Source organism: Pleurodeles waltl, chromosome 1_1 (assembly GCF_031143425.1).
Source record: "Pleurodeles waltl isolate 20211129_DDA chromosome 1_1, aPleWal1.hap1.20221129, whole genome shotgun sequence".
NCBI lineage: Eukaryota > Metazoa > Chordata > Amphibia > Caudata > Salamandridae > Pleurodeles > Pleurodeles waltl.
This window is the reverse complement of record NC_090436.1, coordinates 615,171,664-615,195,350: the sequence shown is the minus strand read 5'-3', so window position 1 is coordinate 615,195,350 and position 23,687 is coordinate 615,171,664. Positions and strand designations below refer to the sequence as shown.

General features: G+C 47.1%; 1 protein-coding gene across 1 annotated transcript in view; it reads right to left on the bottom strand.

The window, feature by feature from the left end:
* WDR36 (WD repeat domain 36) overlaps positions 1 to 23,687 on the bottom strand; it is a 543,291-nt gene that overhangs the window by 67,117 nt on the left and 452,487 nt on the right. Inside the window, exon 20 of the mRNA XM_069226458.1 lies at positions 6,677 to 6,793. Within this exon, the coding sequence (XP_069082559.1) occupies positions 6,677 to 6,793 (117 nt within the window). The remainder of the gene's footprint in view (positions 1 to 6,676; positions 6,794 to 23,687) is intronic.

Genomic DNA, 23,687 nt, shown 5'->3' with positions numbered 1-23,687 from the left:
AAAATACCAATCAGAGCTTTGGCTACTACAGGGGTAGTAGCTGACCTAAGGGGAACTGCTTCAGGGCATCTGGTAGCATGATCTACTACTGGTATGTTCTGGTTCCCTGAGGCTGTGGGTGGTTCAAGTGGACCCACAATGTCCACACCAACCCTTTCAAAGGGGACCCCACCACAGGAAGTGGAATGAGGGGGGCTTTGGATGGTCACCTGTCTTGCCACTGGCTTGACAGGTGATACAGGAGCTACAAAACTCCTTCACTTTCTGGGACGTATTGGGCCAATAAAAGTGGTCGACAAGTTTGTCCACATTTTGGTCTGTCCCAAATGCCCAGCTAAGGGGATGTCTTGTGCCAAAGTGAGGATAAACTCTGTAAACACCTGAGGCACTACCACTCTCCTAGTGGCACCAGGTTTGGGATCTCTTGCCTCAGTGTAAAGGAGTCCATCCTCCCAATAGACCCTGTGGGAGCACCTGACACCTCCCTTCTCCTGTTCCGCAGCTTGCTGTCTCAGGCCTTCAAGAGTGGGACAAGTCTTTTGTCCCTGGCACAGCTGTTCCATTGAGGGTCCCCCTGGGTCCAAGAGCTCTACCTAATAAGGCTCCAGCTCCATGGACTCAGTTCCCCAGGGGATAAAACAACTTCCTGGGAAGAGAGGTCTTGTTTCTTTTGCTGATTGGAGGCTTGTCTCCCAGTCCTCTTACCTTTTCTCTTGGAAGGTTGGGCCATCATTCCAGTCTCCAACACTTCTTTTTCACCCTGTCCTCTGCGCTCTGGTTTTCACACACACCAGTTCAGGGATTCCAAACATGGCTGCATAGGTTTTGAGCTCTATCTCAACCCAATCTGATGACTTCAGATCACTTCCTAGCAAGCATTCTACTGGAATTGCAGAAGAGACCACTACCAATTTTAGGCCAGCAACCCCTCCTCATTCTATCATTACCATAGCCATGGGATGGACTTTAGTCTCATTGTCAGCATTGGTAACTGGATATGTTTGACCAGCCAAATACTGTCCTGGGGAAACCAGTTTCTCTGGCACCTGTATCCCTCAGGGCTTCTACCTTTGTCCCATTGATTAAGAGCTGCTGCCTGTATTTTTGCATGTTAGGCGGCCAAGCAGCCAGTGTGGCTATATCTACCCCACCCTCAGAGACTAGAGTAGCTTCAGTGTTAACCCTGCTCTGGGCACACTGTTGATCCCACCTGGAGACTGGCTATTCTAGTACTAACTGGAGTAGTGCTAGTGGGATTTTTCTTGGGACAGGCCGTGCCTCCAGTTTGGTGTCCATGCTGTTTACAGTTGTGACAAGGCCTTCTTGGGATCAAAGTTTTTACCCTTGTACCAATTTGTGGACTGTGAAGAGGCTCTGGGCCCACCCTCCTCAGCAGGTTTCTGGGGTCCTTGAGAAGAATCTTTGTTTTTATCCTTAGGTGTCTCACCACCCTTCCCCTGGGGAGGCTTTGTGACCCCTTTCTTTTGGTCATCCCCTGTGGAAGTCATGGTCAGCCTAGTCTTGACCCAATGGTCTGCCTTCTTCCTAAAAATTGGGAAGGAAACTGGACGTAGGTCTACCAGATATTGATGCAACTTGTCATTGAAGCAGTTACTTAACACGTGTTCCTTCATAAACAAATTATAAAGCCCATCATAGTCATGCACTCCACTGCCAGTTATCCAACCATCTAGTGTTTTGGCTGAGTAGTCAACAAAATCAACATAGGACAGGCTTTGGGTTTTGTGTGCCCCCCCCTGAACCTAATTCTATACTCCTCAGTGGAGAATCCAAAGCCCTCAATCAGGGTAGTCTTCATGAGGTCATAGCATTCTGCATCTTTACCAGAGAGTGTGAGGAGTCTATCCCTACACTTTCCAATGAACAGTTCCCAAAGGAGAGCTCTCCAGTGAGATTTGTTTACCTTTCTGTTTGCAAAAGCCCTCTCAAAAGCTGTGAAACACTTGGTGATATCATCACCCTCTTCATATTTTGAGACAATCCCTTTGGGGACTTTTAGGATAGCAGTATTCTCTCTGACCCCATTTATATTGCTGCCACCATTAATGGGTGCTAAGCCCATTTCTGCTCTCTCCCTTTTAATAGCCAGGAGTTGGTGCTCCAAGGCTAACCTTTTGGCCATCCTTGCAAAAAGGATGTCCTCTTCATTGAGGCTGTCCGCAATGTTCCCAGAGGAGCTGGGCTCCCCTGTGTAAGATCCAGATCCAGTGAGTTCTATCCTTGGAAACAGGGATCTTGGGACCCTTGTCTCCTAGTTAGGTGAGGAGGGGGGAGGTCATCCTCCTCATGTCTAACATCTTCCCTGTATGAGTGGAGTTCTTCCTCCTCAGCAGGGTGGTCCCTGGTATACTCTGCCAAGAGCGCCTGGAGTTTGACCTTGGTAGGGTTGGAACCTGTTTTAATCTTTTTCAGCTTACAGAGGGACTGTAACTCTGCCATACCTAGATGGAGGTAAGGGGTGAGGTTGAGTTCCACCACTATTTCCTCTGAGCTGCTCATTATGTTTACTAAAAGTTGGGATTACTTTTTAGAAACTAAAAACTATTTTTAGTAAGTAAACCCGAACTTGAAATAACTTCTAAATCTAAAAAAAGAGATGCTGAGAGGGGTCTTAACCGAGGCATTAGCAGGATTTTTAAAAAATTTGAAAAATATGCCAAGTTCAAAAATCAGTTTTCTAAAGGCAGTTTTGGAATGTAGTTGTGTGATCAGGTATTGGCTGAGTAGTCAAGTAAATGCAAAGTCGTAGACCCCATTGCTGATGCACTAATGTAGGAAGCTGGCTCTCTATATACTATATCAAAATGAGATATAGTGTGCAGAGAGTCCAGGGATTCCCCAGAGGCTTAACAGAGGCTAAAGTAGATAATACTAATGCTCTCTTTTATGGTAGTGTGGTCGAGCAGTTAGGCTCATCAAAGGGCAGTGCGAAGCATTTGTTGTACACACACAGACAACAGAAGAAGCACACACTCAATGACTTAAATCCAGACCAATGGTTTTTATTTAGCAAAAAAAGTTATACAGTTTTTTTTATTATTGGCAATAATCTGTTTTAAAAATGGACACTGCAATTTTCAGAAACAGTTCCTGGGGGGAAGAAATGTTAGTTTGATTTGCAGGTAAGTACAACACTCACAGTTTGTCTCCGGGTTTTAGGAAGTTCACCGGTTGGGGCTCAAGTTAACCCCAAACACCCACCACCAGCAACACAGGGCTGGCCGGGTGCAGAGGTCAAAGATGAGCAATTTTAATGTGGGCTCCTATGGAGACAGGGGGTTCTCGGAATCAGCTCTGCCTGCCGGTAAGTACCTGCGACTCAGAGGGAAGACCAGGGGGGATTAGAGGAGCACTGGAGGGGCCACAAAAAGGCACCAAACACACACCCTCAGTGGCACAGGGGCGGCCGGGTGCAGGGTGCAAACAGGACATCAGGCTTCCAATGCTGGTCTATGAGGGGACCCCGGGGGTCACTCAGAGGCTGCAGCGAGGTCCAGGGGGGTCTCTGGCACCAGGTGGACAGGGATGAGGGCTGCCTGCTGAACGTTGCTGCACCAGAATTCAGGCGCTCCAAGGCCCGGGAGCTGTGGTGCAATGTGTCTTTAGGCGTCAGAAACCTTCGTCCGGAGCTTTGTGGTCTGGGGGGGTCTTTGGGATTCCCTCTGCAGGCGTCGTCGTGGAGGGGTGGAGAAGTCAACCCAGGGTGGGCACTTGCTCGCAATCGCCTGGGGGCCCTCTCTAGCTAGGTGGACCACCTGGACATGGGGCGTGGGCATCGGGTGCAGAGTGGTCAGGACTCACGCATTCAGAGTGAGGCTGGAGTCCTTGGTTGTTGGTTTTTCTTGGACAGGGCCACTGGTCCTTTTGGGTGCAGGGCAGTCCTCTGGACCTGAGCAGAGGTCGCTGGGCCCGCTGGAAACATCATTGTTCTTTTGCAGGTTCTTTGAAACTGTAGACAGGCCGGTAGGGCTAGGACCAAAGCAGTTGTCGTTTTTCTTCTTCTCTGCTGGGGGTTTCAGCTAAGCAGTCCTTCTTCTTGTCAGGTCGCCAGGAATCTAGTGAGCTGGGTTTAGGGAGGCCCTTAAATCCTAGATTTAGAGGCGTTTTAGGGGTCAGAGGGCAGTAGCCAATGGCTACTGTCCCTGAGGGTGTCTACACCCTCCTTGTGCCCACTCCCTTTGGGGAGGGGAACACAAACTGAACCCTATTGGTCCCTGTCCCCCAAACCAAGATGGAGGATTCTGCGGGGGGGGCACCTTATCTCTGGACACCTTGGGTGTGGCCCTGGCTGGAGTGGACACTCCTCCCTGTGTTCCCACCAGACTTGCTGCCAAAAGTGGAGCTTTGTCCAGGGGCGGGCAACTCCACACACCAGGAGACAGAAACCCAATGCCTCAGTACACCTCGGCACCCGCCCGCCCCGGACCATGGAGAAGAGGACCAAGGGTGTCCCTACCTCTCCCTGTCTCTTGAGGCGTGAGCCCACTTGTTGACTTGGTCAGACCGGACCACGAGTTCACACCTGCAGACTGTTTCTGCGGGCCCCCTGGAAACCTCAAATAACTCTAGCACCAGACACGATGCCAGAAGACACAATTGCACCCAAGCCCTACAGCCCGAGGACCTCAAGGGTCAAGCCCACCCGTGGGTTCCCCAGGACTCACCTTCCAGTCCCAGCTTGCATCAATGTCCTGACCGGACTGTTTCCTATTTAACTGAAAGGGACACTAGATGCCATAACACAACTCTGAACCCGGACGCCCCCCTGAGGTGACCTGTTGGTGTGGCCTTGAACCATGCCCCATATTCACCTTAAGTCCTGGAAAACAGTCCTGTAAGTTGCTGTGTAGTGTCCAAATGCACTACACGATAGGATAACATCACCACACCCAAAAATTGCACTAAGTGTCAACTTTTAAAAACTGCAAAAGTTCTATCTTGAAAAGTAAGTACCTATTTCTGGTGATCCTGGTATCTAAATGTATATAAAAGTATGTGTTTTTTTTGTTTATAAATTGGTATTGTATTTCTTTACTGAGTGTGTGTCTCACTGTATGAGTGTGTGCCTTAGATACTTAGCACAACCCTCTGATATGCCTAACTGCTCAACCACGCTACTTTAAAATAGAGCATTTGGGATGCCATTTGTGCCTCTGTGATACCTGTGGGGTTTTCCTGGACTCTTTGCACCATGTACCTCATGTTAGTCCACTATATAAAGAACCAGCTTTCTACACCTTCACACTGCACAAACATAGATACACAAAAAGATGATGGATGAAATGCTAAACATAATCAGTCATTCAACCCCGAATCACAGATCTGGGTTTCGAGGGTCACAATGGAATGAGAACAAAAATTTATAAATATGGAACAGGACAATGAGTAAAACTCCCAAACGACATCCTGGTGCCCATCCCTTAGTCCTAGTGGTTATCCCATATAACACAGATCACTGTAGGGATAGGAATAGGAGGGTGAGATAAAAATAGGGGGCACTACAGTAACAAGCACTGGCAAAGCCAGAAGCACTTGCATTTGTGACCTATTGGCTTTGCCAATGTTTTTTTGTCATTTGATCAGCATACCTAGGGGTGAAAAGAAGCTGTAAGCAACACAAGGGAGGGCGGGAGGTAGGCATAAGCAACATCAGGGAGGCCAACAAGGATGGGGAGGATACATGGCATTTGGTGGACAGCAACACTGAGGGCGCGAAGTAACAACAGGGAGAGAGAAGGAAGGCACAGGAGAGGGAAGCAACTGAGGGTGCATGAGGCAATGGGGAGAAGCACATGGGTGAGTATAACAGGGAGGGGAGAAGCACTCGGATGACAGAAAGCAACTGAGTGCAGGATCAGAGTAGTACATGAGGGAGACAGCTCAAAAACATGTGCACTCTCATGGAGTGCTTAGCACAAAATATGTGTGTTTAAGAAGCAAGCATTGGAAACAAAGATGCCAGGCAATCAAAAAGATGGTAAAGAGGCAATGCTCCATCGGAGGAACAAAGAGAAGATTGACATTCTGAAACATAAATAAGAAGCAAAGAAATGAGTGACACAAAAGCCAACCAATGGTAAACAATGGGCTCAAGCTGCTGTATTTTCTTGGAAAGCCACAATATGCCTTGCAACAGATAGTGCATACACTGTCTTGTAGGTTCAACCTAAAAACTTGTCCAGCTAGTACTACAAATACTTGCACAACGTAGCCCATCCCAGGTATCATACAATATTTCCAGGGTACACCCTGTTTCCCATTTCATACAATATTTCCAGCCTAGAGCTGCAACTGTGACTATCATGAGCATATGGTACAATTTTGTCTGGAAGGTTTTCAAAATCAACATACTGATTTATGTATCAATTTGGCTTTCACCGAGCAAATTCTGGGATTCAGCTCACCTATGTGAGAAGTGCACCAAGAAACTCTGAAACAACATGAATTTAGGTATCATTTCTTCTAATGCTGTGTAACAGTTGAACAGTTGTCTAGCTGCTTACACATGAAGGTTCCAGATGCACATTTTCTTGAAAAGGCACACCTGTTGATACTTTCACAACACAATTAGTTACAAGGTCCTGCAAGCCATAAACTATCTGCCTTCAACAAATAATAAACTAAAAATGATTTAACAAGCTATACAAAAGCTAACCTGCTGTGTGTTTTCTTGTTCTGTCGCAGCGAATCTCGGTACCAGGCCAGGAATTGTTGGGATGAAGAAAGGTGCAGATTTGGGCACTTTTGGAGGTTCCTTTGGTTTGTTCCTTTTCTAATAAGAAAAAAAACAGTTCTGTTAGGAAAACAGGCAATGGGTACAAATCTTTTGTGGCATGGGGTTTTTGGTCACTTGCCAATACTAATTTCTATAGGTGACGAAATATATTACAATTTATTTATGGGCAACACATTTTGATAAATAAGTTTGGCAATAAGAAATTAAAAACAACCAATCTGTCAACAAGCATGCTAGTGAGGTTATACAATAATAAAGTCCACATGGAGACCTGGCTTACTTTTTTGCCTTGAACCCTAACTCCAGCAGTACTCTGCTTCCAAAACTAACAACATCTCTATTAGTGTGCGCATAGGAAGATATTTAAACGAAGACAGTTCGCTGTTAAAGAAAAGCAACCTTATACCAGTGAACATCCCCACCATAGTTGTCACTCCACTACGAATGGCATTAATCCTCTAAACAATGTGGGATAACCACAACTGAAACACATACTTCTCTGATCATAGTACATAATGATCCACAATTTAACTAAATGGCTTTAAAACTGATCAAAGAAAAGATACACAGTTCCCCATAAAATGTAGATAATCTGGCATACTGTACGCTTGTAGCACTAGTATTTTACTGAATTAAGCTTCAGTGACCAAGGTGAAGTTCTTGTGTACCACGTTGATGGGAAAATTGAGGAAGATGAAAAATAAAGGACACTACTACTGGGATACAAGATCCAAAGGGGAGGGAGTGAATGTGGCTTGCTATCATTCAATATAGACCTTTCAAAAACTACAAACTTTCAGTCACACAGAAGATTGCAAGGTAATCGTGCAAGGAATGCTTTTCTGGGACTTTTTGATAATCTTCAAAATAAGGGACTGGGAGAACATGGTAAATTCAAAGGATTCTCCCAGAAGGTCCACAAGACTAGGGTCACCCATAGAGCAGGTTTATCCTCCCAATGATCAAGAAAGAAGTTGTTCATTAGTAGCTAAACTATTTAATTCAACACCTCACTGTTAGATGTGTGGCAGATAAAAAGGTGACTGAACTTGTGTTCTCTCCAGAAAGTGATCAGTTAGCTCAATTGATCTAAGGGCCTAGCAAAAGTTTAAAGGTGCTAAAATCTGGCTGTACAATAGGCAGCTACTTGCAGCTTCCAAACTCAGGTCTAAGAAATGTTCCTTCCAGAACCAGTTTGGTAGGCAGCGGGAGGACAGGCTTGGACTCCTAGGCCCTAACTCTGGTTAATGATTTGCGACTTGTGTCTGTTCTACTATGTTTGTGCAAACTGGCCCAAAAACAACCTTTTTCACATTTGAGGCTCATGCAAGCGAGAATGAGCAGTCACAGGCCTATCAGGGAAGTAGTGTGGTAAAAAGTGAATTATTATTTGGAGTAGATGGTAGTTCACCACAAGTAATAATGGCAATATTCTTATTACATCCAGTAAAGGTTTCAGTAATTTAAACCTGTGTTTACCCTCTGGTAGGTATAGCACAGAGCAGACTGGCTTAAAATAAGAGAATGAGTAAAGCATATTGAAGTACCAAAACAGGAACAAAACTGAACAAAAAATAAAAGTCCTACCTTTATTTATAAGAACAGAGAATATTTTAATGGAAAAAAAGACATAAAAATGACAAAAATCCAATAAGGGTAATCAAACATATGAATCTTTTAAATTAAAAATAAAAATAGCATGAAAAAGCTCAAAGAACTAACCAATGGCATCTGTTCTTGCTAGACCGGGACAAGGGTAAGGTTTAGGACTGACTGCAATGGAGCATGGGCTGGATACACAGATCAGATAGGTCCCGGTCAGAAACTTACCTTCATACTTACAAAATTTTCAATCAGAGACCACCTCAAGGAAATTGTTGACGTCGATCAGATGCTGCTCGACGTCGGACCTAGTGATGCTTTTCACCTTTGGACCTAATTTAGATGCTGGTGGTGCGATTACTCTGTCACAAATGTGACGGATATCCTGCTTGCGTATTACGATCTCCAGAGCATATTATGCAATCGTAATACAGTGGACGGGATATCAGGTATCCCTCGCCGACAAAATCTAAATCAGGCATTAAGTCTTTTTTCAGCTGGCAGGCTGGTCTAACTCCCTTAATGGTTCTCCAGGCAAAAGTTAGGAAATACTTTGTAAGCTCCAAGCCACGTTTCTACGTTTAGGCAAGAGGAGTACTCTCTGATACCAGCCCATAGTTCCAGGACATCTGGAACAGCAGTTGGGGGTCAGAACTCACTTTAATATAAGCAAACAGCAGAATCTATGACAGGGCTAGTTGAAAGAGATCAGCTAGGCTCTTCCATGAAAGTGGGATTCTTGCAACCTTTATGTCCCTGTGGCTTAACAGAATGGCAGCCAGCTGACCCTTGGATTCTACTTCTTTGTTCTGAGTCTTCCACAGGCCCAGTAGTGTTCTGAAGAAGGTGCCCACATTTGTGCCTGGCACTAGTCTGTTGTTGAGGGTGACTCATGGCCCATGCCCAACCAATACGGAAAAAGATCCCAAGGGGTAACCATAACTACTTTTGTAGCAGTTTCTCTGTGCCCCACGACAAACATTCACAGAGTGTCCCACTCTACCTAAAACGAACATGGCAGAACATTCCTTTGCCTGTTCAGAGCTCCTGAACCCACCCCTTGATATGTGGCCAGGGAAATCAGCAACCCTTACTCGATGGTCATTCAAAAGATTTTCTGGGGGCAGTTCCTTAACCACTGGGATTGAAGCCTGGCTAGCTAAGAAGACAAAAGGGAGGCAAGCCAGATGTTAGCTACATCTGCCTGTGACTGGGTAGGCATCATTTGAAGATATGCAAGGGGTTGAGCACAGTCCATAAGCGCTCCTGTCAACAGAGTTATTGAGTCAATTCAAGTGGTATTTCATGCCATGTTACTTTAATTATAGAATGCCATTCTTTACGAGAATGTTGCAGTGTCATCCCTTGATGAGGATTCCAGGATCCAGTCATGTGCCTGCCTGGGTCTAGAAGAGTCATCTAAGTTTGTTGTGTGCTGTTTGTCTCATAATCCATGAATAAAACTAAAATGATAAGCCAATGATTGGGGTTTGTCTCATGTTAACTGTAAAATTAATTTAGAGACAAGTTAGGCTTGAACCCTTTTTGGAGACCTTTCTATGTTTTGAACTTATTACCAGCGATTAACGTATGTTAATGCTACTTCAGTTAAACTTTAACTCTTCAACCTGCTAGGTGAGAGTCTCTCACTGCTGCCTATCACACTTACTACTTATCCTCTGTTAATCTCCGCAGGGTATATTTGACTCAACATGCCGTAGATTTTCAAACTTCCATGCACTCCGGAGATGGGCACTCAAGAGCGATTATTCTGCCTGAGCAATTGTGCTCCATCTCTACTGACACCCTATTTCTAGTGCCTGATCTTGTTGCAAGCGAGTTCCTTCTTGCCTGCACTGTGGATATCAGAGTTGAGCATGACTCCCTCACTTCTTGAAAATATTGCAGCCTGTTCAACCTCAGCTCCATTCTGCTTATTTGACCCTTGATATTAACACAATCACCCTTCAGCGTATTGTGCTGTCCACTACAGAAACAGTTGTGATGAAAAAAGCAATTCCATAAGACAAGGTGATGGATTCACCTATATGGGAGAGCTAAAGCACTTTTAGCAAAAAGGAGGCTCCTGTGTGAAGCACCACAGGATAGATGGAAAGGAATGGTGGTTTAGATGACAATGCCTGCCTCTCACTAACCCTGCAGGAAGATGTAATGGCCACACAGAAGGCTGTTTTCAAAGTCAGAAGCCTGAGGGGACAAATGTGGCGAGGCTCGAACGGAGCGCACATGAAAAATGTCAAAACCAAATTCAAATTCCATTGGGGAATATTAATGGGGATGGAGGAAACGTATGAGAAGGGCTGTTAATGAACTTATTTACAATAGCAGATTTGAACACAGAAGATTAAATCAGGCAACCTTAAAAAAAAAAAAAAATGCAGCGATTGTAGACAAATAACCTTTGAGAGTGTCCACAGCAGAGCCCTGCTGGACCAAGGAAGGTATAAACAACAGAACCTCAGAGAGAGGCAGAAAGGGGGTCAACAGACTAGTCTGTGTACCATGTCACAAATTTCTTCCAACAACCGGTGTTTGTACTTTTGGTGGAGGGACGCCTGGCTGCAAAGATTACATTACAGACTTCTGGTGGAAGGCCAAAAGCTGTCAACTGCTGCCGCTCAATCTCCACGCACGAAGGTGGAGACTGGACAGGTTTGAGTGGAGAACCCTCCCCTGCTGCTGCGACAGACAACCTTCCCGAAGGACTGATTGATTGATGGCCATGCTCAGTAGCTCAAGATACCCAATACTTCGTGCTCAGTCCGGAGCCATAAAGATTACTTGGGCCCGGTCGTTCTTGATCTACTTGAGAACTCTGGGAAGAAGTGGCATGGGCAGAAGGTGTACAGGAGGCCTGAGTTCCACTTGAAAGGAAAAGCGTCACTGAGCGATTGTCACCTTGGAAACTCTAACGTGCAATACTGCTGACATTGTGCATTCTCTGGGGAGATGAACAGGTGTAATAAGGCTCTTCCCACTGCTGAAAGAGACCTTGCACCACCTCCGGATGGCGACGCCATTCGTGTTCGACTAAGCATGGTCGGGTGAGTTTTTCTGCTCTGACATTCAAAATGGCCACAAGATGTTGAACCACCAGGGAATTTCCCTGTTGTTTCAGCTACGTCCAGAGGCGCAAAGCCTCTTGACAAAGGGTCCATGACCCCACCCCACCCTGCTTGTTGCAATACCACATGGCGGTGGTGTTTTCCATGAACATCTGCACAACCTTCCCTTTGAGAGTGGGAAGAAATGCTTTCAATGTAAGTCTGATCGCCCAGAGCTCCAACAGGGTGATGTGGAGTCGGGATTCTGCTGGTGACAAGATGCCTCTGATCTCTGCGTCCCCCTAGATGGCAGCCCTATCCCAGGAGTGATGCGTCTGTCACTTCTGTCAGACTGGTTGGGGAAGGGAGAAGATCTACCTCTGACCCAGGCCCAATTCATTGGTCACCACTGCAGATCTCGTGCAGTTCCCTCTGAGATCTGGACCATGTTGGAGAGATTCCCCTGATGCTGCGCCCACTGGAACTTCAGGTCCCACTGCAGAGTTAGCGTATGCTACCTGGCATGTGTGACCAGCAGAAGGCAGTGAGGTCCAGCAGCCTGAAAGTCAACCTCACCAAAATCCAGGACAGAGGCTGAAACAGCAGTATCATAGCCTGAACATCCAGACTCACCTCTCGGACTTCTGCATGTTCATAGTGAATCCAGCGGATGCAGGAGGTCTGCCATAGTCTGGAGGAGGGAGACGACAGTCTGGGGTGAGCCCGCCTTCAATAGCCAGTCATCAACGTAGGGAAGACTGAAACCACTGATCTGGGTAGATGAGGTGCGACTACCCCATCAACTTGGTGAACACCCAAGGGGCGCTGGTAAGGCACAAGGGGACCACAGTGAACTGAAAGTGCTTGTGGCCTACCATGAACCGCAAGTTACGTCTGTGGGCAGGCAGGACGAGGGTAGTGATATGCATGTCCTGCGAGTCCAACCCTACCATCCAGTCCCCTGGGTCCAGGGTAGATAGAACCTGAGTCAGAGTGAGCATTTTGAACTTCTCCTCCTCGAGTAAGAAATTGAGGGATCGAAGGTCTAGGATAGGACCTGAGGCCCTTGCCCTTTTTGGGTACCAGAAAGTAGCAGGAATAGCAACCATGACCTACTTCTGGCACATAAACCTTCTATATGGCTCTCTTGGCCAAGGGAGCCATTACTTCCTCTCAAAGAAGTGCCAAGTGATCCTCCGTCATCCGATTGTAGGATGGAGGCATGGATGGAGAGGTAGTCTCGAAGGGGAGGGAGTAGCCCCTTCGACTATCTGCAAAAACCACTTGTTTGACATCATGGACTGCCAGCGGAGCAGGTGATGGCGAATACTGCCTCCGACTGGTCCCTGGTAGGGAATGGTTATAACAGGAAGGTTTAGAGGCAGGTGTGGAGGAGGGTGTGGGGGGGTTTGGGGATTTGCCAGACCGCTGGCTCCCTGATCCACAAGTGTGGTGAACCCCAGTCCCAGCACGGTGACTGTCTGGGCACCCCTTCCGTAGCCATGAAAGGGACGAAAAGCAGACTGAGGGGGACGAGGGCCTGCAGCGAAACCCAAGGACCTGCCCGTAGAACTCGAATCCTTGAAGTGTTTGGGTGCAGAGTCAGCTTTCTCTCCAAAGAGATAGCTGCCATCAAAGGGCTTGTCCATAAGGTTAGCTTGAACATCCTCTAAAAAGACAGACATCTTCAACCAGACGTGGCGCTTCAGGGCCACTGTCGAAGCATCCGCTCTGCCCAGTGACTCAGTCATGTCTAGTCCACATCCGATTGTGAACTTTGCTGCGTCTCGCCCATCAGCAACTGCTTAGGAAAGAGCAGCCCGGGCCTCCTCGGTGACCTGTGGCAGAACTTGCGCACCCTTATCTCACAGCTTGTAGGAATAACATCCCAAAAAGCATGCAGTGTTCAAGGACCGCAATACCAAGCTGGCAGAAAAAAACATCTTCCCAAATGCGTCCAGCCTCTTGGATTCCCTATCTAGGGGTGCGGAAGGGAATGTGCTCTAGGAGGTGGAGGCTTGGATGACCAAGTTCTCAGGGGCGGGGTGTTGCATCAGGAAACCTGGGTCACCCAGTGCAGGGAAATGGCGGTGGGCAATTTTCCTGTTCAGAGGAGCCTTTGTGCTGGGTTTGGACCAGGTAACCAGTAGGACATCATTAAGGGCTTCAATAATGGAGAACAGGGGTTCACAGGATAAAGCCCCATGCTGAAACACCTCTGTCAGGTTAGTCTTGACTGCCGCCGAAGGCAGCTCAAGGTCCAGGACCTCAGCTGCTCTCTGCACAATCATTGAATATAAAACACTCTCCTCTGTAGCCACGGTAGAAGGACAGAGCATAGCAGTATCTAGGGAGGTATCCAGTCCACTGGCTTCACCCAGGTCCAGACGCCAGTCCATGGGGTCTTGGAACTGGTATTCTAAAGGGTCCAGCGGGCTCTCTCCTCCTTCATTGTAACCAAGCCCATAATAATAAGGCTCAGTATCCAACATAGGGGGCGGCACGGCACCTGCCAGCGCTGGAATCTGCATCGTACAATGCCCAGCGGCTCCTTGTCAGAGTCGGCATTGAGGATGGGTGTGGCGTCATCCGGGGACATGGGCGGTGCCAGGGGTGTTGATGTTGGAACAGCCTCCAGGGGAGCTCTAGGTGGCATGACCAGCGATGGGTGCTTTCGGATTCATGGCCTGGCACTCATGGTCACGCTCCAGACATCAATGGCACACAAGATGCAGATCCATCATGGACATCGCCTCATGGCAGGAACTGCAGGGCTTGAACCCGGTCTTACGAGAAGAAATCCCTTGAAGCACAAGGAATGGAAGCACTCAAAAAGACTTTTGCAAAAGTCGAAAAAAGGACCATTTAAGAGTGACTGAGAGGTCATTCTTTCTTCAGATTAGTGCTGGCTGGCGCACAAGGAAAAGAACTGACACTAGCGTGCCTGGGTGGTGCCTATATAGGACCCTGCTCGAGAAATATTTCCGGATCCAGACTGACACCTGGGGGAAATTCAAAGGTAAGCAATCTGAAACTAGATGTCTATATCAGATGCAAGAGACCAGGGGAATGCAGTCCAGCAGAGTGGTTGTCCATCAGCAGCACAGCAGTCGTTCTTGGCAGAGTATCCACAGGACCAGAAGTGTACTGAAGTGGTGGTGCTGAGGTCCATCTTTTAAACCCTGGTTCTGGAAGGGGGGAGCAGCTTCTAGACAGTGGCTCTGAAGTGCATGGAATTTGCCGGCTCCAAGCTGGCTGGAGTGACAATGGAGTGTTAGGTCCTTTCTGTGGAGAGAGGAGTTAGGGATAAGTGGGGCTGCGCTCAGCTCAAACCCCTACCCCCCCTATTCTACCAGCAGATGGCCAATCCAGGCACACCCAAATCTCTACTGTGTGATTGTCTGGGAGGAACTCACAGTCTATCAGTTACACCCAGTTATGTGACCCAGGCCATGCTATAGGTACAAAAGGGCTAAGGGATGAAAAATACCAACTTTCTAAAAGTGGATTTTTTATAATTGTGGACAAATACCCGACTTTGTCATAAAATAAGGCTCTTCAACACAATCCCAAAGACACTAAACAAACTGATTTTCTCTTCCCAGTTAAAAATTACACTTATAAAATGTAACAAGATAAACCCAATATTATCCTATGGGAGAGCTAGGTCTTGCAGTAGTGAAAAACGAATGTAAGACTTTTTCACTACCAGGACATCTCAAACTTAAAAGGGACATGTCTTGCCCTCTGGGCTGTCCAGGGCCTACCCTAAGTGTGACTTCTATGCGTCAAAAAGGATGGTTTGAGCCTGGCAAGACGTTTATTTTGCCAGGTCGACATTACAGTTTAAAATGCACACACTGGCTCTGCAATGGCAGGCTTGAGCTATGTTTAAGCGGTTATTTAAGTGGGTGGCAAAATCAGTGGCCGCAGGCCCACCACTAGCATTTCATTAACATGACCTGGGTACATAGAGCACCACTTTACAGGGACTTATCAATAAATTAAATATGTAAACTGGGGACATGCCAATATTACCATTTTTAGAGGAGAGAGTGCATGCACTTTATTTAGGAAACTGGGTTCTGGTTGCAGAAGCCTCCAACTTTTTGCCTGTTTTTTTATGCAACTTTGACTGACGTGCATTGGGTTCCTGCTAACTAGGTCCCCAAATGTCCAGGCCTTTAGCATCTTTTGTAAGTTCCCAGGGAATGGCACCTCCAGTACCTAGGGCATAGGTCCTAAAGAGGTTCCCAAAGAGCTACAACTTAGCTGCTGCCACTCAAGTACCCAGCACTAAACTCATACAGACTGCTACTGCACGCTGCGTCACATGGTGCTCCAAAAAGTGAAAACACGACATGACACACAGCCTGTGTGCCATATCCCCTAAGCACTGCCTGTAATATTTGTAAGGCATCCCTGCCGCAGGCCTCACAGCCCTAAGGCAGGAGGCAATATATTACAGGAGATGACATATCTGCATGAGCAAATATGCTCCTACTATGTCTGTCGATTCTTAGACATAGTAAGTGAACAGGGAAGCCGTTCTAAATACATGTGCTGGACACTGGTCAATACGAGTTCCCCAGCTGCATAACTGCTTCACTAAAAATAGCTCGTATAAATAAACCCTCACTGATTCCAGTGATAGATTAATAGAGGTGCCCCCTGAAAACCTACCAACCATTAGTGGGCTAACTGACTAGTTCTAGTCAGGTTGCCACCAACAGATGGGTTTCTGACCACCCACCCCAAGGGTGAGAGCCTTTGCTCTCGAGAGGTGCCTTTGCTCTTGGGAGGTCAGGACCAAAGCCTGCTCTGGCAGGGGTGTTGCATACCCCTTCCAACAGAATGAGCTGCAAATCGTATTTCAAGGCAGGAGGCTTCAAAGGAGCCCACTGTCTTTGGTATGCAAATAGGGCTTTCCACAGAAGGGAGAGGCCGACCCTCCCCCCCCAAAGGAAGTGGTCATCTAGGGGGCGTAGTGACCCCCAAGGGTAAGAAACCCATTGGCTACTACCCTTCACCCTCCTTAACGCCCCTAAATTGAGTATTTAAGGGACCCCCTGATACCAGGAAAACGTATCTTTGATGGACACAAAAGGAGTGGACAAGAACTCTGCTGACCCAAGAACCGAGGAGCACGACAGACTTGGCACCAACCCTCCCAGCCTGCCTGCTGCACCTGACCCTTGTGGCACAAATGACCTGTCCAGCCACTGCAGCCTCCAAGAAACTGGGGGAGCTGCCGGTGCTTTACAATCACCAAGAAGAACTCCCTTGGAGCAGAGAAGCAGCTTCCCTGCATCTGCAGGAAATAAAAAATAAAAAAAAAGAACTAAGAATCAGGGACTGCGAAAACCTGAAGCAGGATATCACCACTGCACCCAAGCTGTCTAGCTTGAGGTGAAGTGGGCCAACGGTGTCAATGTGGTCCCCAGGCCCTACCGAGACGAAGTCCACCTTGAGTTCACCCATTGTGGACTTCCCGACCGCATCTGCAGCCTCTTTCTGGAGACTCACCTTCACCGTGACCACCTCTGGTGACACAGATACGATGGTCCACTGCACCTCTGCCCCAGACACCCTGTACCAAGGGGAAGAGGACCACTGGTGTCCCTGCACGCCCCAGGCACAAGAGACCTGAGCCCATCTGTTGATTCAGCCAGATTGGATCGCCAGACCATGCCTACAGAAACAGGCCAGGGCTCTACATATTTTCTCCAGAAGGACCGCCCGCCCCCAGGTGATGGAATCCCCACAGTCCAAGCCACCTATGCACCTGGACATGCCGCAACGAGGAGAACAGAACAACTGGTGTCCCTACGTCCCAAAGCATCACAAGAACCAAACCCATTTGGTAGATTACAAAGACTGAACTCTCGGTCCACCCTTGCAGCATCTTTGTGACTGGACTGATACCCATAGACTTACACGAGGCATTTGGCGCTAAACTGCACCACTGTACCAAGCCGCCCCAGTGCCGCCTGAGGTGACCTGTTAGTGTGGCCAAGACCCTGCCCTGTACTCACCTTAGGTCCAGAAGATTGTTCCTGTAAGTTGCTGTGAAGTACCTGTTTCCCATGTATGTTTTCTCTCAACATTGCAGCTACAGAAAAATGCACAGTGTTGACTTGCGAAAAGTGTAATAATTCCTCTCTCGAAAAGTACTCAACTGATTACGGTGATCTTGGTATCTAAATGTATATAAAAGTATGTTTTTTTTAATTTTTATTTTTTATAAATTGGCGTTGAATTACTTTATTTTTTGTGTGTCTCACTGCCTATGTGTGTGCCTCACCTGCTTAGCACTACCCTCGGATATGCCTAACTGGTCGCCAACACTACCACTAAAGAGCATTTGTGGTGTAATTTTTGCCTCTGTAGGTCCTTTGGTGTTTGCCTGGACTCTCTGCACAGTGTACCCCTATTTGGTCCATTATATAAAGAGCCAGCTTCCTACAATCAATAACTTCAACATCGAGGCTACAATGAATTCAGTTTACACTGGTGACCTACTCTTCAGATAACTGAAGCATACACCTCACATCATTTTAATTAATCAGATGTGAGTTGTAGGCAGAGGGCGCCTTTAGTCTTGATGAATGCCCCCGACACCTCATTAAAGGGTTGAATAGGCAGAAACGTCTCAACCTCCGCAAGTGAGTAATTCTCCCTCAATTTATGTTTATGTCTACCTCTGCTAGTGTGTAATTCTCTCTCACATTATTTTTAGTCTTCCACTGGGGGATGCAATTAAATTGCAGTAGTCCACCCAGGAGGTAGTTCTACCTCACATTTGTTTTCCCTCTGCACACCACTCTTACACCTTTATTGAACAAATGAGCGGCATAGCAGAGTACCCATGATCAATTTTCCCTAAGACCCTTAATAATTTGTTGGGGAGCAGCTTGCACCTTACTGCATAGGATAGGTGCCAGGATGGTCTAAGGATGGAGCATGTCACCTACTGGTGGGTGAGGGCTTTCGTCTTTAAGCATTAACGGTTTTTTACTCACTGTCCCATTCCTGGTACATGATAGGCAGTCAGCTCTAGAGTGTATTATGGCTTCTGCATCAGAAGGACCTCTTTCCACCAAATCACCAAAGGTCTTCATGCCACCACCGACGCCAACACCTCGGCCCATAACCTCCACCAATGGATCACTGACTGCGCTAACACTCTAGCCCCCCTGAGGAAACCTGTTCGCAATCTACACCACAGGAAACAGCTGGTTCTCCCTGACCTCTAAGAATCAAAGAGCGCCTACGGATGACTCAAGAGAAATTGGAGAAGCAGTAAGGCACGACAGACCACAAAGCCTTCAAAGATGCTGTCACATCGCACCAATAGCTCGCCAGATCAGCTAGAAAAGCAGCCATTCAGGAGTGCATCAATGCCAACACACCCAACAGCAAGAATTCTTCGCCATACTCAAAGAATTCATGAAACCCGGTTCAGACACTACAGACATCACCCCCTCCCAAGACCTATGCAACAATCTTGCCACCTTCTTTCACCAAAAAATCCAGGACATCTATAAAGGATTTGCAAGCCAAGAAATGCCCCCCCGCCAACCCACCGCTGCCACGGACTCCAACCCCCGCCTACACTGAATCACTGGACCGTCCTCATCCCAGAAGACTCTGTGAAGCTCATGAGCCACATCTACTCTGGGGCAGCCTCTGACTCATGCCCCCACCACATCTTCAACCAAGCCGGCGCCACCATCGCACCTGAACAATGCCGCACCATCAACCACTCCAATGAGAGTGCCACCTTTCAGGATGACTGGATACGCACTATAAACCCCCTATTGAAGAAGATCTCCGCAGACCTGACAGAGCTGAAAACCTACAGAGCAATCTCACTGCTCCCTTTTCCAGCCAAGGTAATTGAAAAAGCGATCAACACACAGTTCACCAAGTTCATTGAGACAAACTACATTCTAGATCCCTCCCAATCTGGATTCAGGAGCAACCACAGCACCAAAACCACACTTTTAGCTGCCATAGATGAAATCTGCACCCTACTGGACCACGGCGAAACAGCTGCCCTCATCCTCCACGACCTCTCTGCCGCATTCAACACCGTCTTCCGCACCACTTTGTGCGCCAGACTTTAATAAGTGAGCATCCATGACAAAGCTCTGGAGTGGATCTGCTTCTTCCTTACCGGCCAAACCCAAAAAGTCAGGTTCCCACCTTTCACCTCGAAATCAACGGAAACCACCTGCTTAGAACCCCAGGCCTCCTCTCTGAGCCCCACCCTCTCCAATGTCTGCATGTCCCTGCTCGCCAAGATCGTCAGACACCATGGGCTCAGCATCGTCACATACGTCATCGATACACAACTAATTCTCTCCCCCACCGACAAACCATCAACCGCCAAAAGCAACTTTCACAACGGAATTAAGGTAGTTGCTGACTGGATGAAAGACAGCAGCCTCAGGCTCACCTGGGATAAGATGAAGATCCTCCTCCTTGGCCCCACCGCCTGAGACGACTCAGGGTGGCCCACTGCCCTCGGAACTACCCCATCTCCCACTGACCACGCACGCAGCCTCAGCATCATTCTCGACTCCTCGCTGTCTATGGCCTGCTAAGTCAACGTTGTCTCATTCGCATGCTTCCACACACACTGCCTGCTACAGAAGATTTTCAAGTAGATCCCGATTGACTCAAGAAGAACAGTCACCCATGCACTCGTCAGCAGTATGCTCAACCCCGAAAAAGCACTCTATGCTGGGCATTAACAAGAAACAGAGAATACAGAATGCCACAGCCAAACAAGAATCCAGAGAATACAGAACGCCACAGCCAGATCCATCCTGGACATGCCCACCAGAGGCATATCTCATCCCACCTAAGAGACCTACACTAACTAACCGTCAACAAACGCATCACTTTCAAACTCCCGACACATGCTTACAAGGCCCTACACCACATTGGACCTTCCTACCTCAACCACTGCCTCTCCTTCTACGCACTCCCCCAGGCAACTCCACTCTGCTCAACTGGCCCTCACCACCACCCTTATGATCCAAAAGAACACGACTGGAGGGAAATCCTTCTCCTACCTCATCACGCAGACCTGAAACACGCTGCCCCCTCACCTCATGCAGTCCCCCTACCTGGCTCAGTTCAGGAAGGACCTCAAGAGATGGCTCTTCGACTAATCCGCATCCACCCTCAGCACCTTGAGACCCCCTACCCCTGGGTGATAAGACATGCTTTACAAATACCTGATTGATTGGTTCTGTCAACAAGCCAAAACAGGAATTTATCTGCACTCATATGCACATTTTCTTTAAAGCCAAAAGAAACATGATTTGCCTACAGCAGAAATCAGGTGACTGAAAAGTTGAGGCCTTTTCTATGAGGGTATGAAACTTTCCTCTGTCATTCAAGGGTGAGTCTCTTGGACTTAGTTCTGGGCTTGCCTCGTGGGATAATGAATTGGGTCCCAGCCAAGTTCTTCATGGGCATCTCTGGATGATTATGTGCTGACTCATCTGTGTCATTATCATCTTCACTGAATGCTAATGAAGTCAAGTCGTCGTCATTATCATCATCAGTATGTCACAAATCTTCACTTAAAAAAAAATATTTTCATTGGGTTGTGTACATATAAAGAATCATAACCATTACATCAGTGAAAGCAGGAGTATCATTAGCATCTGATAGATATATTGCATTGCCGATACATTGGAATCAAATTTGCAAGAAGCAATCAGACACACTGTAAGATCAGTCTTTTCTTTTATTCTTTATTTTCCTATACGTGATTTGTCCGACAAGAACTGAAACAATATGGTCTTCAGTTGTCATTTTCTCTCTCTGTTGCCGCCCAAGTATTCTATATGGGTATATCACAGAGCTTTTCACCACCTTAACCCGGGATGTGCACGCATGGATTCATGTGAATAGTGATGTACTGTTTAGGCTCAAGAATACCTAAGGAAAAGAAAGGTAAATAGCCCCAGAAACACTTCTACGTTTGTCTGTAAGGACCAACAATGTGTTTGGATGTGGGGGGGGGGGGGGGAGGGGGGGGGGAGGGATGGGGGATTTGCAGCAAGAAAAAAAACGCTCCAATGCCACTCCTGTGGTGACCTGCCCTCTCTCAATTTTTTTGTGAGTCTTTTGTTACATATGCTGCTTAGTGGCAAGGGTTTGGCTCCGGCACCGTATCCGGCCACACACCTGCCTTAGCCATGCTCCTCCTGAAGCGTGGCTGGGAGATTCAGCTTCTCTGCGGGGTCCGACCCCGGTCGTCTTTTGGTATTGCTGGGGCAACTTTCCTTCCATCCGTTCTACTCTCCGGTTACCTTCGTCGTCCTGACTCCCTCCGCGTTGTCTTTTGCATCTGGAGGAAGCACCGTCAGTTGCAACTTCCTGGTTCCTCAAGCGTGTCTCCTCCGACTCTACCTCCTGCTGCCAAGATGACCACAATGCGGATTTCTCCTCTACTTTCCTTTCTGCCGTCTATGCCCCGAAGCATTCACCAGGTCCCACCTCTCCTCCAGCGACAAATCCTTACTTAAAGGGATAATATCCTTCTTGTAGGGGATTGAAAATGTCACTTACCCAGTGTACATCTGTTCGTGGCATCAGTCGCTGAGATTCACATGGTATGCATGAGCTCGCCATCTGGTGTTGGGTCGGAGTGTTACAAGTTGTTTTTCTTCGAAGAAGTGTTTTCGAGTCACGGGACCGAGTGACTCCACCTTCTGTGCTCATTGCGCATGGGCGTCGACTCCATCTTCGATTGTTTTCCCCGCAGAGGGTGAGGTAGGAGTTGTACTATAGTAATAGTGCCCGCGCAATGAAAAATGTAAGTATGTACCTATTAAAGGATTAAGTAATATATATACAAATGTACAAAATTGAAGGTAACTTCTGAACTGCTACAGGCTTCCGGGGAGGTGGGTGGGTCCATGTGAATCTCAGCGACTGATGCCACGAACAGATGTACACTGGGTAAGTGACATTTTCAGTTCGATGGCATCTGTCGCTGTAGATACACATGGTATGCATAGACTAGTAAGCAGTTAGTTCCCCATAAGCGGTGGTTTAGCCTGTAGGAGTAGAAGTTGTCTGAAATAGAGTTCTTAATACAGCTTGACCTACTGTAGCTTGTTGTGCGGATAGCACATCTATACAGTAGTGTTTGGTGAATGTGTGAGGCGTAGACCAAGTGGCTGCCTTACATATTTCTTGCATTGGGATGTTTCCTAAAAAGGCCATTGAAGCACCTTTTTTCCTTGTTGAATGTGCCCTGGGAGTAATGGGCAGTTGTCTTTTTGCTTTAAGGTAGCAGATTTGGATGCATTTAACTATCCATCTGGCTATACCTTGTTTTGATATTGGGTTACCTGCATGAGGTTTTTGGAATGCAATAAATAGCTGTTTAGTTTTTCTGATGTTCTTCGTTCTGTCAATGTAGTACATTAATGCTCTTTTGACATCTAATGTATGTAGTGCTCTTTCAGCCACAGAATCTGGCTGTGGGAAGAATACTGGTAGTTCTACCGTTTGATTTAGATGGAATGGAGAAATAACTTTTGGTAAAAATTTTGGATTAGGTCGTAGGACGACCTTATTTTTATGTATTTGTATAAAAGGCTCTTGTGTTGTGAACGCTTGAATTTCACTTACTCTTCTTAGAGATGTAATGGCGATGAGAAAGGCAACTTTCCAGGTGAGGAATTGTATTCCGCAAGAGTGCATGGGTTCGAAAGGTGGGCCCATGAGTCTTGTTAGAACCACGTTTAGGTTCCATGAAGGAACAGGTGGTGTTCTTGGTGGTATAATTCTTTTAAGCCCTTCTATGAATGCTTTGATAACTGGTATCCTATACAAGGAAGTTGAATATGTAGTTTGCAGGTATGCAGATATTGCTGCAAGGTGTATTTTAATAGAAGAGAAGGCTAGCTTTGCTTTTTGTAAATGGAGCAAGTAATTTACTATATGTTTTGGAGTTGCCTCTAGTGGTTGTATCTGATTATGATGGCAGTACCAAACAAATCTTTTCCACTTACTTGCGTAGCAGTGTCTAGTGGATGGCCTTCTGGCCTGCTTTATGACTTCCATACACTCTTGGCTAAGTTGTAAGTGTCCGAATTCTAGGATTTCAGGAGCCAGATTGCTAGATTCAGCGATGCTGGGTCCGGGTGTCTGATCTGTTGGTTGTGTTGCGTTAACAGATCTGGTTTGTTGGGCAGTTTGATGTGTGGTACTACAGACAGATCTAGCAG